This window comes from Trematomus bernacchii, unplaced genomic scaffold (assembly GCF_902827165.1).
Source record: "Trematomus bernacchii unplaced genomic scaffold, fTreBer1.1, whole genome shotgun sequence".
In the NCBI taxonomy this organism is placed as follows: Eukaryota; Metazoa; Chordata; class Actinopteri; order Perciformes; family Nototheniidae; genus Trematomus; species Trematomus bernacchii.
Window position 1 is genome coordinate 2,090,175 of NW_022987851.1, and position 21,705 is coordinate 2,111,879.

General features: G+C 41.2%; 1 protein-coding gene across 1 annotated transcript; it reads left to right on the forward strand.

Annotated features, from left to right (window-relative positions):
* The first annotated feature begins 3,652 nt into the window (after nucleotides 1-3,652).
* Nucleotides 3,653-21,158, forward strand: appbp2 (amyloid beta precursor protein (cytoplasmic tail) binding protein 2). Its single transcript, XM_034113093.1, has 13 exons — nucleotides 3,653-4,038; nucleotides 7,081-7,169; nucleotides 7,777-7,928; nucleotides 8,739-8,862; nucleotides 10,716-10,884; nucleotides 11,486-11,575; nucleotides 11,698-11,765; nucleotides 11,851-11,956; nucleotides 12,046-12,170; nucleotides 13,429-13,514; nucleotides 14,537-14,727; nucleotides 16,462-16,627; nucleotides 17,489-21,158. The coding sequence occupies exons 1-13, from the start codon at nucleotides 3,790-3,792 to the stop codon at nucleotides 17,749-17,751; spliced, it is 1,878 nt and encodes a 625-aa protein (XP_033968984.1). The 5' UTR covers nucleotides 3,653-3,789; the 3' UTR covers nucleotides 17,752-21,158.
* The last annotated feature ends 547 nt before the right edge of the window (nucleotides 21,159-21,705 follow it).

Below are 21,705 nucleotides of genomic sequence, written 5' to 3' on the forward strand. Positions count from 1 at the left end.
GGCAACAACCGGAAGACAGACTGTGTGATAACCGAGAGAAGAAGAACAGACGGCGTGATATAAACAAACAACAAATAGCGTGTGCGTTCCATTTTCACTCTACAACGAGAAGCTCATGGGGCTTTCCCGAACCTTTGTCGAGAGCTGGAGTTAAATGAAATCTCAGATTTGCCTTCTTAATAGTTTGTTTGGGTCCCTCACCTCCGTTTCACTTCTCATGCACTGATTCGCTAAGCTGAACAGCCAATCAGAGTGATTTATTTTGCCGACAGCCTTTGGCCGAAAAGGTGTCGGCACGGCTGAAAAGACACAACGGTGCGGGACACACCAATCTGAGTAGGGCGTGTCGACGCTCATCGACGGCCAAAATCGGATTGGTGTGTCCGGGCCTTAACAGGGAGTCCCCATTGACTTGTATAGAGCTCCCTGAACGCTGGTAATAGACGAGTTGGGATTGCGGAGAAATGCTCTCCGCAGACCCATTCTCACAGCGTTATAAACCTTTTTCTTACTCAATATCAAGCCACTCTTATTGTTTTTACTTCGGCTGTGAGTGTTTGTGTGTGCTCAGGATGAGTTTTGCTTGTTCTCGCTGTATCGCCGACCCGGAAACCTGTCCGCTCCTCGCAGCAGTTCGCAGCAGCGGCGAGCAGCAACGAGCCTCGCAACGTCCCGACCAATCAGAGCACACTGGGCTCACAGGGAGGGGGGGGCAGGAGCTCCAACAAGCCGTTTAGGACAGAGAGTGAACACCTGGTGAATACACATACTATACAGAGATGCTGAGAAACCAATGTGATTTTGGAAAATTGCACAATTTAAATCTATTCCAGTAGACCTCAACAATGGAAATATGATCAGTAGAAATGGCCATGACATGGGACCTTTAAAAAACATCTCTCCGCTGTTGTCAGTGAGTATTTTACAAAGACTAAAACAGCGCCCCTCTTAATTAATGTGTGGTGTAACACAGTATTGCACGCTACACTCACTATAGGCTACTACACCCGCAGTGCGCTGTGCCCCTCGATTCCACCGGGTCCGTCTGCGTCGCGTCACGGCTGTATGGAAAGCCAATATTCGATCGATGAACGCTGCAGCGCAGCCGTAACACGGCCGTAACGCGGCCGTAACTAGGGATGCCAGAAACTGACCATGATCAAATTCGAAAATCGGACAGCCCTGGCGAATATTAATCAATTATTCGCCGCCGCCACCCGCCGAGAACGCTGGCATTTCTCCTCCTACTTGAAGACTACGGAGGGATAGGGGGTGTTTCTCAATCGCGAGTACGCTTGCTTGGTAGCACATGTCTGCCGAGCATCTTGCTCCAGAAGCGAGGCAAGAATACTTGGCATTCGGAAAACGAAGAGTGGAACACGCTAGCAAGTGTGCAGGTGTGCGTTATAGAGTGGTGAAGTCCCTCCCCTTCCGGTGGACCTCCATGGGACCTTATTTCGGAAAAATTATGTATTGAAGTCAATGGAGAGAGAAAGATTATCTTTCGATCCCGTTTGAATTGTGCCACGAATTACACATATGATGTTTGTCAATTTAAAAGATAATTTTGTGTCGTAAAACTGTGAAGTAACACATTTGTTTGTGTGAAACGCTCAATGAACTACATCTCTGGTCAACAACACACGTCACCAAGATGGCCGTCACTACTGTCTTGTCAACAAAACGATTGACTATCCTCACTATCACCACAATGAAACACGTCCTGAAGAATGTCATGCAAAGCTGCCTGCCTGCCTTCCTTTGATTCTCTCTGAACTGCCTGGTCGTTTTAATGTTTAATGTCAACCATTTGTGCAGATAGCATGACGTAGAGAAGATCGCCGATGCTAACGTTAGCGTTAGCATTTCTCCCCCGGGCTTAAATGGTGTATTATAGAATGATCACACCGGTGACAGTACTATTCAAAGGGTTCACGAAATATGACTACTACTCTTACTGTTTAACATTTTGGGTTACTTAATGTTACTTCATGTTAAGGCTAATAAAAATGACAAGGCTGTAATGCTAACTAACGTGCTAGCTACTAGCTAGGTAGCTAACTTGATCAAGCCACTCCTGGTCCTTTCATCAGACGGGAAGCAAAAGAATGAGCAAGACCCATTGCTGGTATAATAACAACCTGGTACTAAGCACACAGGCATCTTGTTAAAGTTATCTTATCTTAGCCAGCGCCATATAGATAGATTATATCTATATTGCGCTGATCTTAGGTATCTGAATGGTGGAGGAAAACAATTGTGACATCACTTACGCGACTCTGGGATTTGTAGTCTTTCTAGTTACGTATTTTTCATAGTCTTATATTTCAACAGTTTTACGACAAACTGTGACTTTTTTGACATGGAAATTATTTTTTAAGATTGACAAACATCATATGTGTAATTCATGGCACAATTCAAACGGGATCGAAAGATACGTTTTCTCTCCCCATTGACTTCAATGCATAATTTTTCCGAAATAAGGTCCCATTACCCGGAAGTAGGTGGGCGTGACTTCGCCACTCTATATGAGAGGCCCCGCCTTACATCTTCCGCCACAGATTTGGGGAAATTGGTCCGTGCGCAAAGCATTGTGGGGATTTTAAGACCGCGGAGTCTACTCATGTGCAGCCTCGATATTTCTCCAAACGGAGTACGCCGGGCTCGGTAGATTTCCAAGTATGCTGGAGATTGGAACAGTACTTCGGCGGCACTCGATGCTTGAAATAGTGGCTCTGCAGCAGCTTTACTCGCGATTTGGGAAACACCCCCAGAGTCTGCTAAATTAGTTTATTTTGGGGATGGGCCGGATGCTCTGACCGGTCCACTTCCTGCCCGGCGCCTCGGCAACGCCTCATGTCGCGTCGAAAAATAGACTTGAATCCTATTTTGAGCGGAGCCCAGCGCCGAGACGCTTCTGGGACGCTTCTGAGCCGTAATGCGGCACGTCTGGTGGAATAGCACCCATTGACTAGAGTGGCCGCGATCTCTGCGAACGCCGCGGCGCAGCCATAACGCGGCCGTAACGCGACGCAGACGGACCACGCTGCTGGCTGGTCCGCGAATGTCTGTCGATTATCCAACCTAAAACTAACTTCACCGCGGTCCAGAAATGAAGATTGAGAGGCTCAACATTTTTCGGCAGTAATTGTATCACAAAGATACTAATTTTGTATAGGCATGTCACCAATGAATTGAATCAAAAATAAAACCCGTCAAAAAAACTAAAATACACAATGTTGACAATATGAAATCAAATTATACAATCCAGTTTGTAGTCTCGAAAGGACTGAGCCATCAGACTACAAAGTATAAATCCACTAATTAATCATTAAGATACCTGGAAGAATATAAAGTAATTTAAATAAACTCCAGCTTTACCAAGAGCAACATTAAAGTGATTAACATTATGCATCAATAATTACAATACAACAATATCATGTATGAGTCTGAAATGGGCCATAGGCCTACTGCATGATAAATGCTTTTCCTTTGTGTATATTTTTATGATCATATTTTTTTATTTTACTTCATATCTGACTGAGTACTTCTTCCATCTCCAAATTACTAAATTGTGCAAATATGCTTTCTTTGCATCGACGGCACAATTACGTCACTGCGTCAACGCCGGTGAGTGTGCGTCGGGACGGGGGGGCACGAAACGCAGGGAGCTGCTGTAGGGTCGACGAATAATTGGAGATGAAGAAGATGGAAAATAAACCAGCGGTTTTAGAATTGTAGCGGTAAATTGATAATAGAACAATTATTTGGAGCCTCGCTTTAAAGCGAATGTTATATGAGGACCCTTGGAGAAAGTGCTTTAATCGCAGTGAGGTAGCGAATGTAGGGAGAGCTGGGGAGGGCTGTAGCTGCTGGTTTTTTTTGGAGAGGGAAAACAACATGGCTGCGGTGGAGCTCGAATGGATCCCAGAAACACTGTACAACACGGCAATCTCGGCTGTGGTGGACAACTACAGCCGGTCAAGAAGGGACATACGGTCGCTCCCAGAAAATATACAGTTCGATGTATATTATAAGGTACGTTAAGATTTACAAAGAGGCTTAGGCATATGACACCCCACACTCGTACAGGCTGTACGAGTTTGTCCAAACGGCAGCTACCATTGCTACTTACGTTAGCTTACGTTACATTACGATAGAGTTACCCTAGTTTCTGCAGAAGGGACAATATGTTTTCGTTGGTTAGGCGAACTAATGTTAACCGTTAGCTTACTCAGCCTTACAATGTCCAAAAATACAGTATATCTCGTATGAATATCTGTATGATAAACGTTGTTGACAATGAAGCCATGAACGCCATTGATCCTGTAGCTAGTTTATGACACCAGCGAGCCATCCTGTAACCATACATGAATTGTGGCAATGTTGTCATGTACATATAAAAGATAAAAGTTGGTTAAAAATGAATGTGGACCACAACAAAACCATAAATAATGTACTGGAAAAACACAGCGTCAGTTGTTACAATATATCTCAGTCTGTTCAGGTCAGATATGAATTTGCCACAGACAACAACCTCTAAACAGCAACAAAACCATGATTTTGGCCCCTACGACATTTAATTAAATGCCACATTGAAATTGAGGATTTAAAAACGACATTATCGTATTCAGGTCCTTAACCAGGCACCAAAACGTGTATTTTAAGTAGATCTACTCAAGGACTGTAATTAAGTACAATTGTGAGGGACTTATGAAAGTTTTGCTACTTTGTACTTCTTCCCCACTACAATTCAGAGGTTTATCGTGTACTTTTACTCCACAACATTAATCTAATACCTTTTGGTTATGTTGCAGATTTGGATTAATGATGTGAAATATAATCAACAATTACATTTGATTTGAGTTACACCTGGAATAAATTCACAAGCTACCCTGCAGTATACACAGTCATTCAAATGGGCTGCTCCTTTCCCAGCTTTGATAACACTTTAATGCATCGATAATTATAATCAAAACATAATATATATTTTTCTGAATGTGCCAATCTGCATATTGCTGGCTTTTACTTTTGGTAAACTAAGTATAGTAAAAGATATGAGTACTTCTTCCACCTCTGTTAATTGTTGATCCAGAATTGACTGCTGACATCAAACTGTTTATGAACTAATGCCATTGGCACTGTCATGTGATGGCACCATTAACAAATAAAAAAAGATGTTGGCAGCAGCAACAAAACGAAAAAAAAGAGGATATTTTGACAGCTGACTGAATCAAATCTTTCAGACAGCTGAAGGGCAGAATCACATTTTCCTCCTCTCCACACCTATTAACAAAACTGAAAATATAATATTTCTTGGTTATTTAGTGATGTATCCATTATTAACTGATGGAACCCAATATATAAAACGTCAAAAATAAATTAGTAAGGTAAAGTTCAGTAGACATTTTACAAACCACTTAGTATTTATCTATAATAACCCTCACCCTCACTTCAAGGTTATACTTTTGATGGATTCTGAAAGTCATAAAGTTAAAATATGTACACAAAGTCATCACATAGAAAATGTATTAGACATCTACAGGGGGACATTTTTTTAAAGGCTATATAAACATGCACTATTTAAAGAATGTACTTTTTACTGTGAAACCTCTGGTTTACTTGGAGACAACAACATGTTTTAAACAACATTGCAGCTGTTTTGCAAGTGTTTCTGACCTACATTTGACCCATTTGTGTGATAGTTCTGTCACCATATGTAGACTGTAGTTGACACTGCTAGTTAAGTTTTTGTTTATACTCCCTCCCTTTCACAAACTCCCTTTCTCTTGCTCAGACACTCACATTTTCTAAACAGTCGCTTTCTGTCATCCCTTCAAATCTAGCACTCTGTCTAGTCCTGTTTGACATGTGTTCCTTGTTTAACGCACAGACACACCCTAAATGTCCAAGTATTGGAATGATCAGATGAGATGAAGACAAACATTTAAAAAAGCCCATATGTGGGCCCTCTTGACTTAAGTTGTTTTCTGTTACTCTTCTCATGCACCGATTCCCTGAAGTTGAACAGCCAAACCGAGTCATTCCACTCACTGATGGGCTCCACTGCAGATTCAACATGCTGAAACAGTGAAAAATGTGCAGACTAATGCCGGCAGGGCTGGAAAACGATAGCCTGATGTCGGCCACCAGCCGGCCATCGCTTAGTTTGTCAGGGCATTAATGGAGAAATTGGAAACCATTTTTGACAGATATACATTGGATATGATAAATATACTAGTTGTATTGTTTTAAATGCTCTGAAACCCACTTAAGGGTATACTGTTTCACCCTTATATTGTTTTATGCCACAAACGTGGTTATTAAAAACCGGTTAACATGATATGGAGAACAAATTACCTTCCTTGATAAATTGGCTGCTTGTAAAGCAGTATGACTTTATCTGTGGATTGGGCTAAATTAAAAAATGTTCCACATAATCTCATATGACTCTTATGTAGACACACTACTGAAACTAGCTGTGTCCCCAGATAGACCCCAGCACACAGAGCCACAGAATATATCTAGTTCCAACTCAGTGCATTGTGATAACAGGCTAGACATCAGCAATCTTTTTGTTTAAACTCCTGATCAGCAGAGAGCATTTTCTAAAGCATCCCCTAAAATACACCCGTAATAGAGACCAGAGAACTTTGACACAGAGATGCCATCACACTGCTGGTCACACATACGAAGACTTTGCTTTTTAACACAACCAAGGTGTCTATTGTGTGTTTGCGTGTACCCAGCTGTTCTGGCTTTTCCTTATAATCAGACATTGGCTCATATCTGTGACTACCTCGGGTGCCAACTAAGCAGCGGAGCAACTCTGTCCGCTCATTTAGTTTCCGTAACTATCATATGGAACGTACAGGCTGCATAAAATATGCTTAGAGTGAAAAGTTAGACAGAAACTTCAACATTGTAGTTACAGATCTCTCAGTTTTTCTGCACATTAGTATTCCAAACAGTTATTAACTTTAGACTCATCATTTTGCAGCTAATGGAAGAGTTGACATCTGAACTTTTGTCAGTGAGTGAACCACCTTATTCCTCAATCTGTATGTCTGTGTCTTTCAGCTTTACCAGCAGGGCCGGCTCTGCCAGCTGGGAGGAGAGTTCTGTGAGCTGGAGGTGTTTGCTAAAGTACTGCGAGCTTCAGACAAAAGGTGAGAAAATCATGGGACTAAGTAAGAGGTGCCAAAAAAGTTGAAACATAGACCCTTCAGTTATCTTAAAAACGCTTGAAGACTGGTCCCTTCCACAGTTGTTCATCAGAGCGGTTTATGCTGTATGTGCTGAAAACTGCATTATTTAATAGTGAATATGGTTGAATATTCTTAGCCTGATGTATTTATTTAGTTAAATCACCGCCACCAAATATGTTTTATATAAATAATTAAGCCAAAAATGTACTGCATACCCTTTTATGTTCCTTATCAGCATCTATTGCCATTTAAACTTCACCTTAGGAAAACGATTTGAAAATTAGGCGAATGCTTCTAACCCTCTGCTTGGTAAAATGAAACTCCTTAGATTAAGGTACATTATTGATGTTCTTTCTACAATGTTATTTGTGTGTTGTTGCTTTTATCCTTGGTTGATGGCCTTAATGAGAAAACGATAGTAGAAGCTATGTTATTCACTGATTAGCAAGGTGTTGTGACGTTTAAACTACTGAGTTTTTGTATTAGTAAAAGCTTATATGTAAAACCATTACCTTAAGAGTTATGCCTTTCTCTGACATGTTCCATCTCTTTGTCCTACCCACTGCAGACACCTCCTGCACCACTGCTTTCAAGCGCTAATGGACCACGGTGTGAAAGTGGCCTCGGTTCTGGCGAACTCCTTCAGCCGCCGCTGCTCCTACATCGCAGAGTCTGACGCCCATGTCAAAGAGAAGGCCATCCAGTTCGGCTTTGTGCTCGGTATGGGAAAACATTTTCACACAACTGTTCCTTTATCTCTCAATAATGAGTGAATGGGCCATTTGTTCCTCACACTGATATTATCGTAGGGTTAGCTCATTGGAAAAAAATTAGGGATGAGAGTTGGGCCAAATCTTAGCCAGCATTTCATAATTATTTAAAATAGCTAAAATGGTCTTATTATAACACATATAATACTACTATGGATGTACTATTAAGTAGAATAGATTAGGGATGGCACAAGAACCGTTATTTCCACACCAAGTCAATGCCCAAACTTTGAAAACATGCTGGTACTGGTTGTTCTACAGTACTGCAGGTACAGTAGGTAACACAAGTACCAAAGGTAACAGGCTGTGGCTCAGTGGATAGTGTGCTGGACTTCGAATCAGGGGATAGCATGTTCGAGTCCCACTGCAGTCAGCATGTCGTTGTGTCCCTGGGCAAGACACTTCACCCCAAATTGCTCCTGTGGGGATTGTCCACAGTACTGAATGTATGTAAGTCGCTTTGGATAAAAGCGTCTAACAAATGACACGTAATGTAAAAGAGTCCTTTTAAAATCCGATAAAAACGCTAACATTTATATTATCTTTATCGGTCCTAAAAGCAGACAAATGTGGCTTGTTTGCCCTGGAGCGCAAATCTCCTTGAAACATGCTGTTTGCTGTCAGCTATCTCCATTTTGCTCATCAACACACTTGGACGTCACTATTTCATCAATAAACCCACTATGACCAATCCAATTTTATTGGATTTATTGGTTATTTTCCTAGACAGCTCTATTAATCTGATATATTTTGTTTTTAGGTGGCTTCTTGTCGGATGCTGGCTGGTATGGAGATGCAGAGAAAGTGTTTTTGTCGTGCCTGCAGCTGTGCACGCTCCAGAGTGAAGTCCTCCACTGCTTCAGGGCTGTAGAATGCTGTGTCAGGTCAGTGTGAAAAAACCTATGGTCGCCAGAGTTGACGGAATTGTTTTTTTTGTGTGCTTGAAATTGTAATGGTCTCATGTCATGACACCAAATCAATAATGCAGAAGAAATATGCAATATGTTCGTAAATCGTGTTTAATACAGTCTTATGAACCCAAAATTAACACATTTTGCCATGTTTTAATTGCACTAAAAATATCAAAAGGATGCCGAATAATCTACATGATGAAACAAATGAGTAAAAACTCTTTATTAATGCTTTGGCCAGGTGTGCCTGCAGTCAAGACACTTTTAAAATGCTTGTTTTCTGAATGGACATTGGAATGATCAGGCTAATCTAAGCTACCGTTGTAGTTCATCCACACTCAAAATAATGGCATGTGAAAAAGGAGTAGCTATTTTATCTGTTATACCATAGAAAGTGAATTGTTTGTACACATACATTTATAAGCATCAATTTCGCCCGGTTTCTGTACAAATGTAAGGTTCTGTAGAGCCCTGGCTGCCATTGCCCATATCCAACAACCCATCAGTATGTCAGTGAAAACGGAGGAGAATCTCACCGCTGATTGGCTTTTACAAGCTAGCATTAAGAATTAGCATTATTTGCTTCACCCGTCGTGAATGCTTCTATCTTTGCATTGACCTTATACGTACCCACGCCAACACATGTTAACACGTCCGTTGTGAACGCACCATTACATTCCAAATAAAGTAAAAAGAGTTTGAGCGTAACCTTTTAAATAATGCCATTACCACAAAAAAATATATTTTTTGATCACTGACAGAAAGTTAGTAGGCTCGTCTCAATACCCCTCCTCGACTCCTCTCTTCCCCTCCTCCGGGATTTGACCCGGAAATCGATCAAGACACGCCATGTTGAAGGACGTCCCAATAGCTGAAATGCACACGGAGGAGTCGAGGAGGGGTGAGGGAGGAGACGAAAGGGAGGATACACGAGAGCAGACTACGCGGAAGTGTTTTCACTACTCGCGTATAAAAGCCCCGCCCCCACCTTCACAGCTGGTCGATTTCAACACAGGAAAACGGAGAACTGGAAGAATGAGTGGAAAAGCGTCACATAAATGTATAAGTGCTCACAGCTCCGTGGGAATTCTTATGTGCAATTCATTTCTTAAGGTTATACTAACAATTTAAGTCATGTTTAATGATCTTGAACGTCACTAAAACATAGCTATTAAGAAAGCGATTTCATAAATGGCTAGATCTTGATAAATAACTATTATTTGTTTTGTTTTGTGTTAAAATATTCTGTAGTTAAATTATTTAAAATGCACAGTCCTGAATGTGGGTTTGTGGTGAATGTGGGGATCTACAGGACACACATGTTCAGAGTAAAGGCTTTCACATTATTATAATTATAATTGAATTGAAATGTACATTTTACACCAAAACGGAACACAAAAGCAGGACCAACCATCAGACATTGAATTCCTTGACTAACAAGAGAAAGATTCATTCATTTAAATAAATATTTAACAACAAATGGGCCTGTTCTAAAGGGTTTTTCAGTTAAGCCCGATGAGAGGGGATACAGCTGTGCACATGTCATCATTAACAGACGTCGTTTAAGAGTGACGTTTGAGTGAACGAGGACATCCCAATTAATACCTGAGGACTCCTCTGTCCTCGCGTCACCTCCTCGTGTCTCTCGCACGCATCTTACGGAGGCGGAGCTAAGACGCAAGGAAGGGACGCGAGTGAGGGAAAGGAGGAGTCGAGGAGGGGTATTGAGACGAGGCTAGTGTCTCCTAAAAAATGGTTGTTCTGTATCGGTGGTTGGACAGTCACACCTGAGATTGTTATTAACGTTTCCTCTGTTGTCTACACAGGCTCCTTCATGTCCGTAATGGCAACTGTAAGTACCACCTGGGGGAGGAGACCTTCAAGCTCGCTCAATCCTACATGGACAAACTCGCCAAACATGGCCACCAGGCCAACAAGGCAGCGCTGTACGGCGAGCTGTGTGCCTTGCTCTTCGCCAAAAGCCACTATGATGAGGTAGGTCTGAACACCAGTGACTGAACAATTTGTATTATCTATATTATGTATCATTTAGAGCTGCACAATTTGGAAAGAAATTACTTAATGTGATTATATTGACTGTTTTTGGTATTTCGATATAATAAGCATTATTTAAGGAAACAGTATAATTGAAAATACATTAAAATAATATATTTTTAAGTGGTTTTAGAGTTTCTAGTTTTTCGAAAAGGAGTATTTTTTAGGACACTGATTTTTTATTTATGAATTCATTTGAATGTATTAAACCTGCAGAATACTGTTGTAGTCTAGGATATCTCTGCAGCACCACAATACCTAAAGAGGCCCTATTGTGCTTTTTGGGGTTGTCCCTTTCCTGTAGTGTGTTATATATTTTGTTGTGCATGTAAATGGTTTGCAAAGGCTAAAATCCCTGTGTTCCCTACCGAGGGAGTTTCTCTCCCACACACACACATATACCCATATTGCCATTTCGATATATAAATAAAATGACAATTAGTTGTGCAGCCCTTATATTATTGACACTAAAGGAAATGTTTCATAGTGTCAGTTTAATGATTTCAACTGACTTACTATATGTTTTTCCTGATTTTTCCAGGCATACCGGTGGTGTATAGAGGCCATGAAGGAAATCACTCCAGGGCTGCCTGTCAAAGTAGTGGTTGATGTCCTCCGGCAAGCTTCTAAGGTTTGTTGTGTTTATTTAGATTACAAGTTTCTATTGAGTTAGTATTTGGGTTGCTGTGTTTTTGCAGAAAGTATCGAGAGAGCAGCTTTCTTCATAGTGTGCCGTTTGTCTTTCCGCTGCAGGCCTGTGTGGTGAAGAGAGAGTTCAGGAAAGCCGAGCAGCTGATCAAACATGCAGTGTTTTTAGCGAGGTAACCTGCTGCGTCCTCTAAAGCCTAAACATTATTATTTTCATTTGTTATCATTGATTCTGACTGAATGTTTTGTGTCCTGCAGAGAACATTTTGGCCACAAGCACCCCAAATACTCCGACACGCTTCTAGATTACGGATTTTACTTATTAAACGTAGACAACATATGCCAATCAGTTGCTATATACCAGGTACGTGGAAGGATTAGCAACATGAATGTGTGCATGTTTGCGTATTATCTATATTTAATAAATGCCCTTTCTTTTTGTGCAAATCCCAGACGGCACTGGACATCCGACAGTCTGTGTTCGGGGGGAAGAACATCCACGTTGCCACCGCCCATGAAGACCTCGCCTACTCCTCATATGTGCACCAGTATAGCTCTGGGAAATTTGACAAAGCACTGTGAGTACAATAAATCTTACAATCTCACGACTGTTTCTAAACCAGCCAGCTCATTACATTAGACATTAGCTCCCTTAGAAATGTAGCACTTTGGCATTACACATACTGTGCTGCTCTGTTTTAAACTCACTGTACGGATGTATGTTGTGTTGCTTCATGCTTTGGCAAGTGCCATCATTGTGTATATTAAAAAGCAATGATCATTTGAATGTGGGGTGTAACAAAGCAGGGTTTCCGTTAGCCGGTAATTACCGGTTTTTAGCTGGGAAAATGTATTAAAAACCGGTAAATTCAAAACCTGCCGGTCAAAATGTCCGGTAATAATTAGGGATGCTCCGACCGATTGGCCGCCGATCATTATCGGCCGATATTCACTCTTAATAGTTTGATCGGTGCTCTCTATGAAGGCCGATCAGGAGAGCTGGATCTGATCGATACGGACATAAGCGCGAGTGAAGTATAACCGGACGAGAGAGAGAGATCAGAGATCAGCTGCTGGGTCTGACGGAGACACGCAGCTCTGATCACCTGAAGCCCCGCCCACTGTTTAGCGAGCTGCATGAGAAACTGACGGGCTGTCAGGAGAGAGAGAGAGGGAGGGAGAGAGAGAGAGAGAGAGAGAGGGAGAGAGAGAGGGAGGAAAAGAGAGGATCCGTTTCTCCCGTGTTATTATCCAAAGTTAATGTAAACTTTTGAATAATGTACTTCATCTACTACAAGTAGTTTGTTTGAATGTAATAATTATGTTGTTTGTGGAAGCGCATCATTTATTGAAAAATGAATCTGAACTTTTCGATCTGTTACGATTATAAACTGAAGCAATATAAAAATGAGCCCCATTAACTGAGTTTTAAACATCAGCATATCCGGTCATAGTCCGGTAATTACCTGCTAACGGAAACTCTGCTACACAATTCTTATTATTATTATTATTGAAACATAACCGGTAAGTTTCAAATTTGTCCGGTAAAATAAATTCTTTCTGGACATTTGACCGGCAAGAAAAAATCCTAGTGGAAACCCTGTAGCAAAGATGATGTCAAAATGGCATGGATAGTGGTCTTTTTCTTGTATTTCTTAATTGATGCTAGTACACTATCTTGTTTCCAAAGGCCCTGTTGGGTAAGGCTTTGACCTCTCTAACCCTGGTTTAAGGTTCCAAACAACTTCCATCAGGGGAAATACTTGACTTTCTTGGAAGTGTTTATCCTGAATCCAGCCAAATCTGAGTTGCCTGTCGACATGTTTTGTCTCTCAGATTTCATGCAGAACTTGCCATAGACATCATAACTCACATTCTTCCCGAGGACCATCTGCTGCTGGCCTCCTCCAAAAGAGTCAAAGGTAAAGCAAGTTACGCAGACATGCTGGCCCTCTGCCCACTGTGCTGAAGGTTAGAGAGGCGAATGGCAGGAGAGGATCATGAGATGCTTTTTCGTCAAATTTAAAAAATGTTTAACTATACAGATTTAATTTTTTATTTAAACAATTCTTCAAAGAATCAAATAAAACTACATCTAAAAGTAGTGAGTCATTGTTACAAAATATCTCTTTTTATCAGTTGAATGGTCAACAATAAATAAGCTCTGAGGGGGCCATGAGTCAGCCATTGAATTAGTTTGAATGCGGACTATGCATGCAGTCCAGTGACTGTCATCACCACGGAGATATTGCTTGATAGTTTATTCTGAATTATTTTAGTTCACTTATTCCACAGTTCACTTTAACATAATCAAACAAAGTTCTCTCATTGATAAACATGTTTTCCTCGGCTGGGCCAGATGATTTGGCGTGCGTATTGAGTAAATACCATGAATGTCACAATACCAGACATTTTGATGTCAAAACAAATGAGGTGAAATTCCACGATTCCGAAACACAGTAAAAGGAATTGTTATTCAACATAAACTCCTTTATTATATTTTAATATTGCTTTTTGGAAGAAAGTTAAGGTCACAAGTTCCTTTCCAATATCTATTCAATATTGCTCTGACTGTCAACTTAAGAGACAAAAAGATAACATTTGAACACATTATTAGGATAATTATATACTTAACCTTAGCCCATTTAACAAGTTTTAAGTCAGTAGCCAATGCGCCGTCTCAAGTCCTCCCAACATACTTGCTTTGGAAAACTACTTTATTACTTTTGTTTGAAAAACATATAGCAATGTTTAAAAACTTTGTACTGGTATTACTGGTTCTCGTGACCTCCTTAGTTGCCGCTTAAAAGCGAATGAGAACAATAAAAGGATGATAAATCTGAAATGAACTTTGCGCACCAAACCCTAACACGACACTGTGGCTCCGCTGTTTAACCCTGGGCAGAAGTCTGATCTCTGCTTCCTCATCTTCTTTTTCCCTCAGCTCTGATTCTGGAGGAAATCGCCATCGACTGCCACAATAAGGAGACAGAGGAGCGCCTCCTTCAAGAGGCTCATGACCTTCACCTGTCCTCCCTGCAGCTGGCCAAGAAGGCCTTTGGAGAGTTCAACGTCCAGACCGCCAAACACTACGGCAACCTGGGACGACTCTACCAGTCCATGAGGAAGTTCAAGGTAGGAGGAACGTGTGCATAGAACAATTCATTATTAAGTTAACATGAAACTAACTGAAAATAGGTTCTTGTCTTTCTTGGTATTTAATGCAAAAATAATGCTAATCTAATATATAATGCAAGAGCCTCACACTGCCACTACACACCATACAGCTGAAACAGTTACTGTATATTGGCCTACTATGTGCAATATCTTCTAAACTCTATATATTGTTTGTGTAAAGAATACATCTTAAGCTTAATCTGAAGTTAATTCGAGGCTTAAGCAACTGAACTCAACGTAACTAGCCTCAAATCTTAAGATCAATTCACAAATATATATAAGTTATAACTTCTAATTTCTGATTTTTCAAGGGGCGTTATCAAGCTCACAGATTAGCCTTTTCGCTAGGAAGCAAAGTGACAGTCTTCTGTATAAAATTACCCATTCGTGTTTTCCTGTTGAGCTACAATTGAAGGATAGTTAGAAAAGAGTGAATTATGTGCTATAACCAACTTTGGAATACATAATGGACACATTTGGATGACGAAATATCGGTTTTAGACAAATCGTGGAAATCCTTGTTGCACATTACAAGTACTGAGAATGTCATCCCCCATAATTTACATTGAAAATGATCTTTGAAATGCCACAATTAAAAGGAAGTATGATTAAAGGAATCAAAACCTGTTTGAATTTCAATATGGGTTTTGTTTTAAAGTGGACCTATCATACTATATTTAAATGATATATTGTAGGGCCATACCTATATAAGGTATATTTATACGTTTCTGTTTTCAAAATACCAAACAGATCATGCATTTTAGCCATGCCTCATTTCGCTCTATGTGCTGTTTGCTGTCTACGGGTCTGATTCTGCTGACCACGCCCCCCTGCAGGAGAGGTGAGACGTGCTCTGATCAGCTGCTGGGCTGTCAGAAGAGGGGGAGAAAAAGAGATCTCCGTCCTCCGTGTTTTATTATATAGAGTCGTTATTCATTTGTTTTAAAGCTCAATAAATAACAAAGAAGACCTTTGACCGGCACTTTTCTAATTTTGTCCGGAAGATTTAAACTTTAACGGACATCTTGACCGGCGAAAGAAACTGAAACTGAAACTCTGCCGCACGGTTGAGCATGCTCAATGCAATCCCTCCCCGTCGAGGCAAGCACTGTAATTCTCTCCGGTTAGTCCACCAGCAGATGACAAACACCCACCTCTCCGCCTCTTCCAAGGAACGAGGGGAACGAGGCAAGCGTTTGCAGCGGGAGCAAACGCTTGCCTCTGGGAGGGAGAAAAAAAACCACAGCGGAGAATAAACAGAAGGGTAACTATGGGCGGGAAGTCTTCTTCGCTGCTTTTGTGGCAGACTACAGCGCCACTTACAGGCCTGGCATATGTACTACAGCGTCTCCAGCGCTTTCGAGCGGCAATGGCCGGCCGTGGCCCAACCCCACATTCCCCTGATAGGTGGAGAGTTGGCCCAATAGCCGTAGCGCCACCGTCCTGACGTCAGGACAGTGTTCAAATCTGGATCAGTTTTGATCAGATCCGTTGCAGCCCCTTTTTTAGAGATTTGGGTATGGAGGAAAATAGAGAGGGTTGTGTTTTCTGACACTTGGTGAGTTCCCTGGAACACCGGGGACACATATTCATGTATAAAAGATGTACAAAAGTGCTTTTTGCATGATAGGTCCCCTTTAAGATATGACTGTGGAAAACTCACAGAAGGTGTGTTCTCATTCATGTAATCAGGAGGCGGAAGAGATGCACATCAAAGCCATCCAGATCAAGGAGCAGCTTCTGGGCCATGAGGACTACGAAGTGGCTCTGTCTGTGGGTCACCTGGCCTCCCTCTACAACTACGACATGAACCAGTACGACGACGCAGAGCGGCTCTACCTGCGCTCCATCGCTATCGGTCAGACAGGGAGGGGGTGCATGCTTTTTGGGGTTTTCCTTTCTTTTTGGGGTGTGTTATATAGGTTATGCATGTACATGGTCTGTAAAGGCTTAAGTCCCCCCCTGCCGCCTGAAAACGCCTCTATCCGACTCCTGAGTTCACTTCTGTAACATAATGACATCACTATGTAACAGTCATGCATCTATTGGCTAACGCTTCAACACATTGTTAGTGATAGGCTAAGGGGCGGGACAGCTCTAAGCAGTTGACCAGTCACAACAGAGCTGGCCAGCTAACCAATCAGAGCAGACTGGGCTCTGGTTTCAGACAGAGGGTGAAAAGAGGTGCTGCAGCACAGGCAGTATGAGAAAAATATAGAGCTTTTTGAACATTAAAGCATGGAGACATGTCACAGTAGAGACACTACATACAAATATGAACCTGAACATCAGCATAATAGGGCCCCTTTAAGGTTATTCCCGACGAGGACTAAGTTTGTTATAAACTAGTCTTTATTTGCGGTAGAAGTGTGTTACTAATAATTGATGGATTGTTAATAATTATTTATGATTATTTTGAGAGGCACAAAATACAAATATGAACCTGAATATTTGCATAATATATCCTCTTTAAATACTAGTCCAACCAATGATGAACATTTTGTACGTCTTCGTTTTGGATGATTTTTGAATGACTTAAGAGCTTTTATTTTGTTCTAAGTGCCCAAATACTTCTCACTCTTTCATGATGTGCTTTATCCCTGCTGTCCTTGTATGGAAGCTTCTGCCTCTGAATGCTGACATGTGTTGCTTAAGCACTTCTATTAGAAACGAGCTGTATAAAGGAAGTCCATTTACCATTTCTCCTGTTCTGTCACAGGTAAGAAGCTGTTTGGAGAGGGCTACAGTGGGCTGGAGTACGACTACAGAGGCCTGATCAAACTCTACAACTCAGTGGGAAACTACGAGAAGGTGTTTGAATACCACAACGTACTGTCCAACTGGAACAGGCTGAGGGACCGGCAGTTTGCCGTGGCAGACGCCCTGGAGGACGTCAACACTACGCCCCAGCAGACCCAGGAGGTGGTACAAGCTTTCCTATTGGCCCAGAGCATGGGCCCCACCCGGCCCTGTCTCGGCTGATTCCACGAAGAAAATTGAAAGACATGTGGGCTTAAGCCTGATGAGGACACTTACTGAGCCCAAATGTGTTGGGTTCAGTAGTAATGCACAGAAAATTCAAGCATCACCGGCGAGTCGGTTGGCTTTACGGTCACTGCAGCTGCTAGTACACACACACACAGACAGACATACACACACATTTAGTCGTGGAATAAAAACGTAGAGAAGACACTGTTATCAAACCTCATCGACATTCACAAAAAACCACCAAGATGCAACTCCAGGCTGGAAGCAGCGTCACCCCACAGAGCAGACTGTTGCATTACTCCGAGAGAAAGAGGAAATCGAGAAAAAAAAAAGAAAGAAGGAAACCTCAAGCATCCTGTAAGGGTGATCTCTTCTCTCGTCTCGCTCGCCTTTTTCTTTTCAGTTCGGAATCTGAGAATTTTTGCTTTTTGTATTTGAACCAGTGTAGCTCTGAATGCCATGAGACTCATCATCACAGATCCAAAAACCATGTTCTCCAGGGCTATTTACACCACAGTATCTGGACTCCTCACCCATCTGTGGAAAACCATTTTTAACACACATCCATCAACATCATCATTTGGTGGATCAGCGATGGGAAATGTCAGATATTTTTGACACTTGTACAGTAAAATAATACAGCAGATTGTACACTTGTTTTTTGTTTTTTTTGCAAAAAAAAAAATGAAAGTGGCCCCTTAGGAACTCGTGTTGTGAACTGCTTGTTGGAGAGAGATTACAAACAGTGGAATGTGTTCAACCTGTTAGTATATTGTTACACATAAAAGACCACAGTTCTTGTTTCAATATATTTTATCTTTTTTTTTCCAGCTTAGTACTGAAAATAATTAAAATGCCTACAATTTATATACAAAATGGTATGTTTATGTAGCCCTTTGTGTATGCTTTTCAAAGAAACAGCTCAACACTACTACGTTAAAACAAGGGACAGGAGTGAAAAGAGGAAGATGCTACATGTACAGAGGTCTATGCCTCCCTTTATTTGCTCAAGTATGAGTGAGTGTGTGTGTGATACACAGGTAGAACTCTGGCTGCCCTAAAGTGCTCCACTGATGATTACCAGCCTTACACCAGCTTGCAGTTATCTGTCTGTAGACGGACCCATACATCTAAGTGCTAAATAAACGACTATACCCTTAAGGGCACTAACAATGGGGACCAATATTGTGTATTTGTGCGAATGTGTGTAAGTGTGTGTGTGTTGCGAGCCTGTGCATCTGGCCTCTCCTCTCCACTCCTTCCTGGCTTATACCCAATGAATGCAAATTCCAGATTTATTTTGACTGGAATGTGTTTTCCATCAGCTCTCACCATACTGACTGTTTATGTCCAAATTCTCATCAGTTGTTACTTCAGAGCTTGCTAGGGGGGTGGTTTTCAATAAGAATGAACCAATTGGAAATAATGACCCTAAACACAACTAAAACCTCATCATTTTGAACATTTGTCTTGCAGTTTGATCTCTGATACAGCACTTTTAAAGAATCCGGTCACTCAAATGACCTTAAAATGTTCACTTGCATCTATCGCAGGGCTTCCCAACAGTATTTGCTTTTGACCATAGCCAAAACACATTTTATTTTAAAGATGGTACCAATATTGAATCTACATCCTTAAATATTTATTGTGTTAACATAAACACACAACAAAAACAAAAAGTCAAAAAATTACCAGCTGTAAGGATATTGAACCGAATGTGAACTTGACAGTGTAAAAGAAAGCAGCTTTTGGATGTCAAATTTGTGCCCGAATGGTCTGAAACGTAGCATTTCTCTGACAATTTTGTGACTTATTGGTCAATAAATATAAATCTGTATTTAGCTATTATTTGCCAAAATACCAACATGGTCATTATTGTGCCTCAAAGTACGATGTCAACTTTGCAACCTCAGAAGTTATGAGTAATTAAATCGTAGTTTTATTTTAGGTATGAAAAGGTACAGTCATTTACCAGGTTGAACATATTTTAATTTTTGTCTTCTCCCTATGATAGTAATCAATTTGCAAATGTAGCACTGCCGCTCAGTCAAATCATTGCTAATTTGACTGGAAACAAAAGAAATAGACCCTACGACAACTCAAAGAGTAGGGACACATTGAAGGAAAAGTTACTGTTTATGTCATGATTCTGTCGGGTTGGAGGCAGACATTTTAAAGATAGGAATCACTTTCTGCATGCCTAAATACCGTTAAAGGTAAGGAAGGAATATTCTCATGAGGTGAACTGACCCTTTAAAGATGTGCTGAGTGAATATTTATAGTTGTGGGACAAGCATAGCTCTGTGGCGAACTGATGAGATTTTGCCACCGATGGAAAATGTGAAACATTTCCAGCTTTAAAATGAATTTCCGCTGCAACATTGCTGAAAATGTGATGCCTTCGATAGGAACCCCAGTGTTTTGGTTTCAAATGAATGAAGAAAAGGAGCTTTGCCTTGCTGTTGCTTCAGTGCTGTCGGATGTCTCCCTCTCTAGCAGTGATGTGAGGGCTCTAGCTGAGGAGGTCCAGCCTTAGCCCCCCCCCCCTTAAAGGACGCTCAGCTACACTCTCGATGCTTCGGCTTCAACAAGCGCACCCTTAACCCTCTGGGGGGCCGAGAACCTTTTTCCAGGGCAGAGGTGGTGATGAATGTTACCTGCAGTCGGTATTTCCAAGCAGTTCGTAACACAGATTTACATTCGGCAAAAAATGTATTATTCCAGTGACAAATGGTCAATACATATCTTCTAGTAATTAATTACAAAATATAATGGAAAACTTCCCTTAATACTACATTTCTTTCCTTCCCAGGGTTCATTTTGTTCTTCTGTATACCTACACTGACTACATTTCATCAAAGGTCACATGCCGACCTTTTGAATTGCATTCTGGTCTATTAGGGCTACTTATTTGGAGCTATTTGCAAGACATTTTTTGTGTTTTCTTTTCCTGTACCTACCATAAAAGTGATTTTTACACAAAGCATTTTCTGTCCAAATTCAGGCTGAACTCTCACAATGTTGTTATATGTTCTGTCTGGCCAAGAAAAATGAAGAAAATGGACACAGAATGTTATTTTAAACAGTGTTGAAGTGTCAATAACCCAGCTGTCTGTTAGAATGTAAGATTGACAATACCTACGAGTCATTATGATCTGCTGACAACTGAAAGGGAAAACCATGGTTTCAGTGCTGCAGAGGGTGAGAGGGTGAGAGGGCGTGAGCTTGCTGGGAAATATGGACAAAGTTGAAGATGTTCAATAAAGCTGTGATATCTCCAACAAGCCTGTTTCTCTCTACCAGTCCAGATGATTGACACCAAATGTTTCACTGTTGTCTTGTTACTGCTTCACTGTTAGCTGCAAACACATTAAAACGTATATCATTGATCACAAAAGCCACATGCATTTTGTTCTTGTCTTCACACATTAAACTAAAAATCAATCACATCCCGGTGAAATAAAACATGGCCGAACACATGTCGTACATATTTAAAGGTCACCTATTATGCAAAATGCACTTTTTGATGTCTTTTATACATAAATATGTGTCCCAGGTGTGTAAGGAGACTCACAAAGTGTCAGAAAATACAACCCTCTCTCTTTTACTCCTTACCCACATCTCTAAAAACGGGGGTACAACGGAGCTGATCCAGATTTGCTGAGAACTTGACGTCATTACTAAAATGTGGGCTGGCTTTACATTGACCTCCTGGCAATGTTCCGCCCAGATCCCAACCTATCGTCCCCATATACAGTCGGCTAGCTGAATCCCCCCGCAGCTGTGTGTCCGTGTATTCAGCAGGATGTCTACGGGAGGGACTTAGAGTAAAGTTGTTATATATATCATATATACAATGGCACTGTTGTAGCGGTAAACACTGAAGAAAGATAATTTCAAGCTAGCTCATTTACATTTAAAGGGCCAGACCCAGAATCAGCACTTTTG

Bases quoted from the DNA above. Each gene is read 5' to 3' on its own strand.
- appbp2 (XM_034113093.1), top strand. From the start codon at position 3,790: ATGTTATATGAGGACCCTTGGAGAAAGTGCTTTAATCGCAGTGAGGTA. The intron at 7,929-8,738 runs GTATGGGAAAAC...TTTTGTTTTTAG, and splicing joins CCAGTTCGGCTTTGTGCTCG to GTGGCTTCTTGTCGGATGCT. The intron at 14,728-16,461 runs GTAGGAGGAACG...TCATGTAATCAG, and splicing joins AGTCCATGAGGAAGTTCAAG to GAGGCGGAAGAGATGCACAT.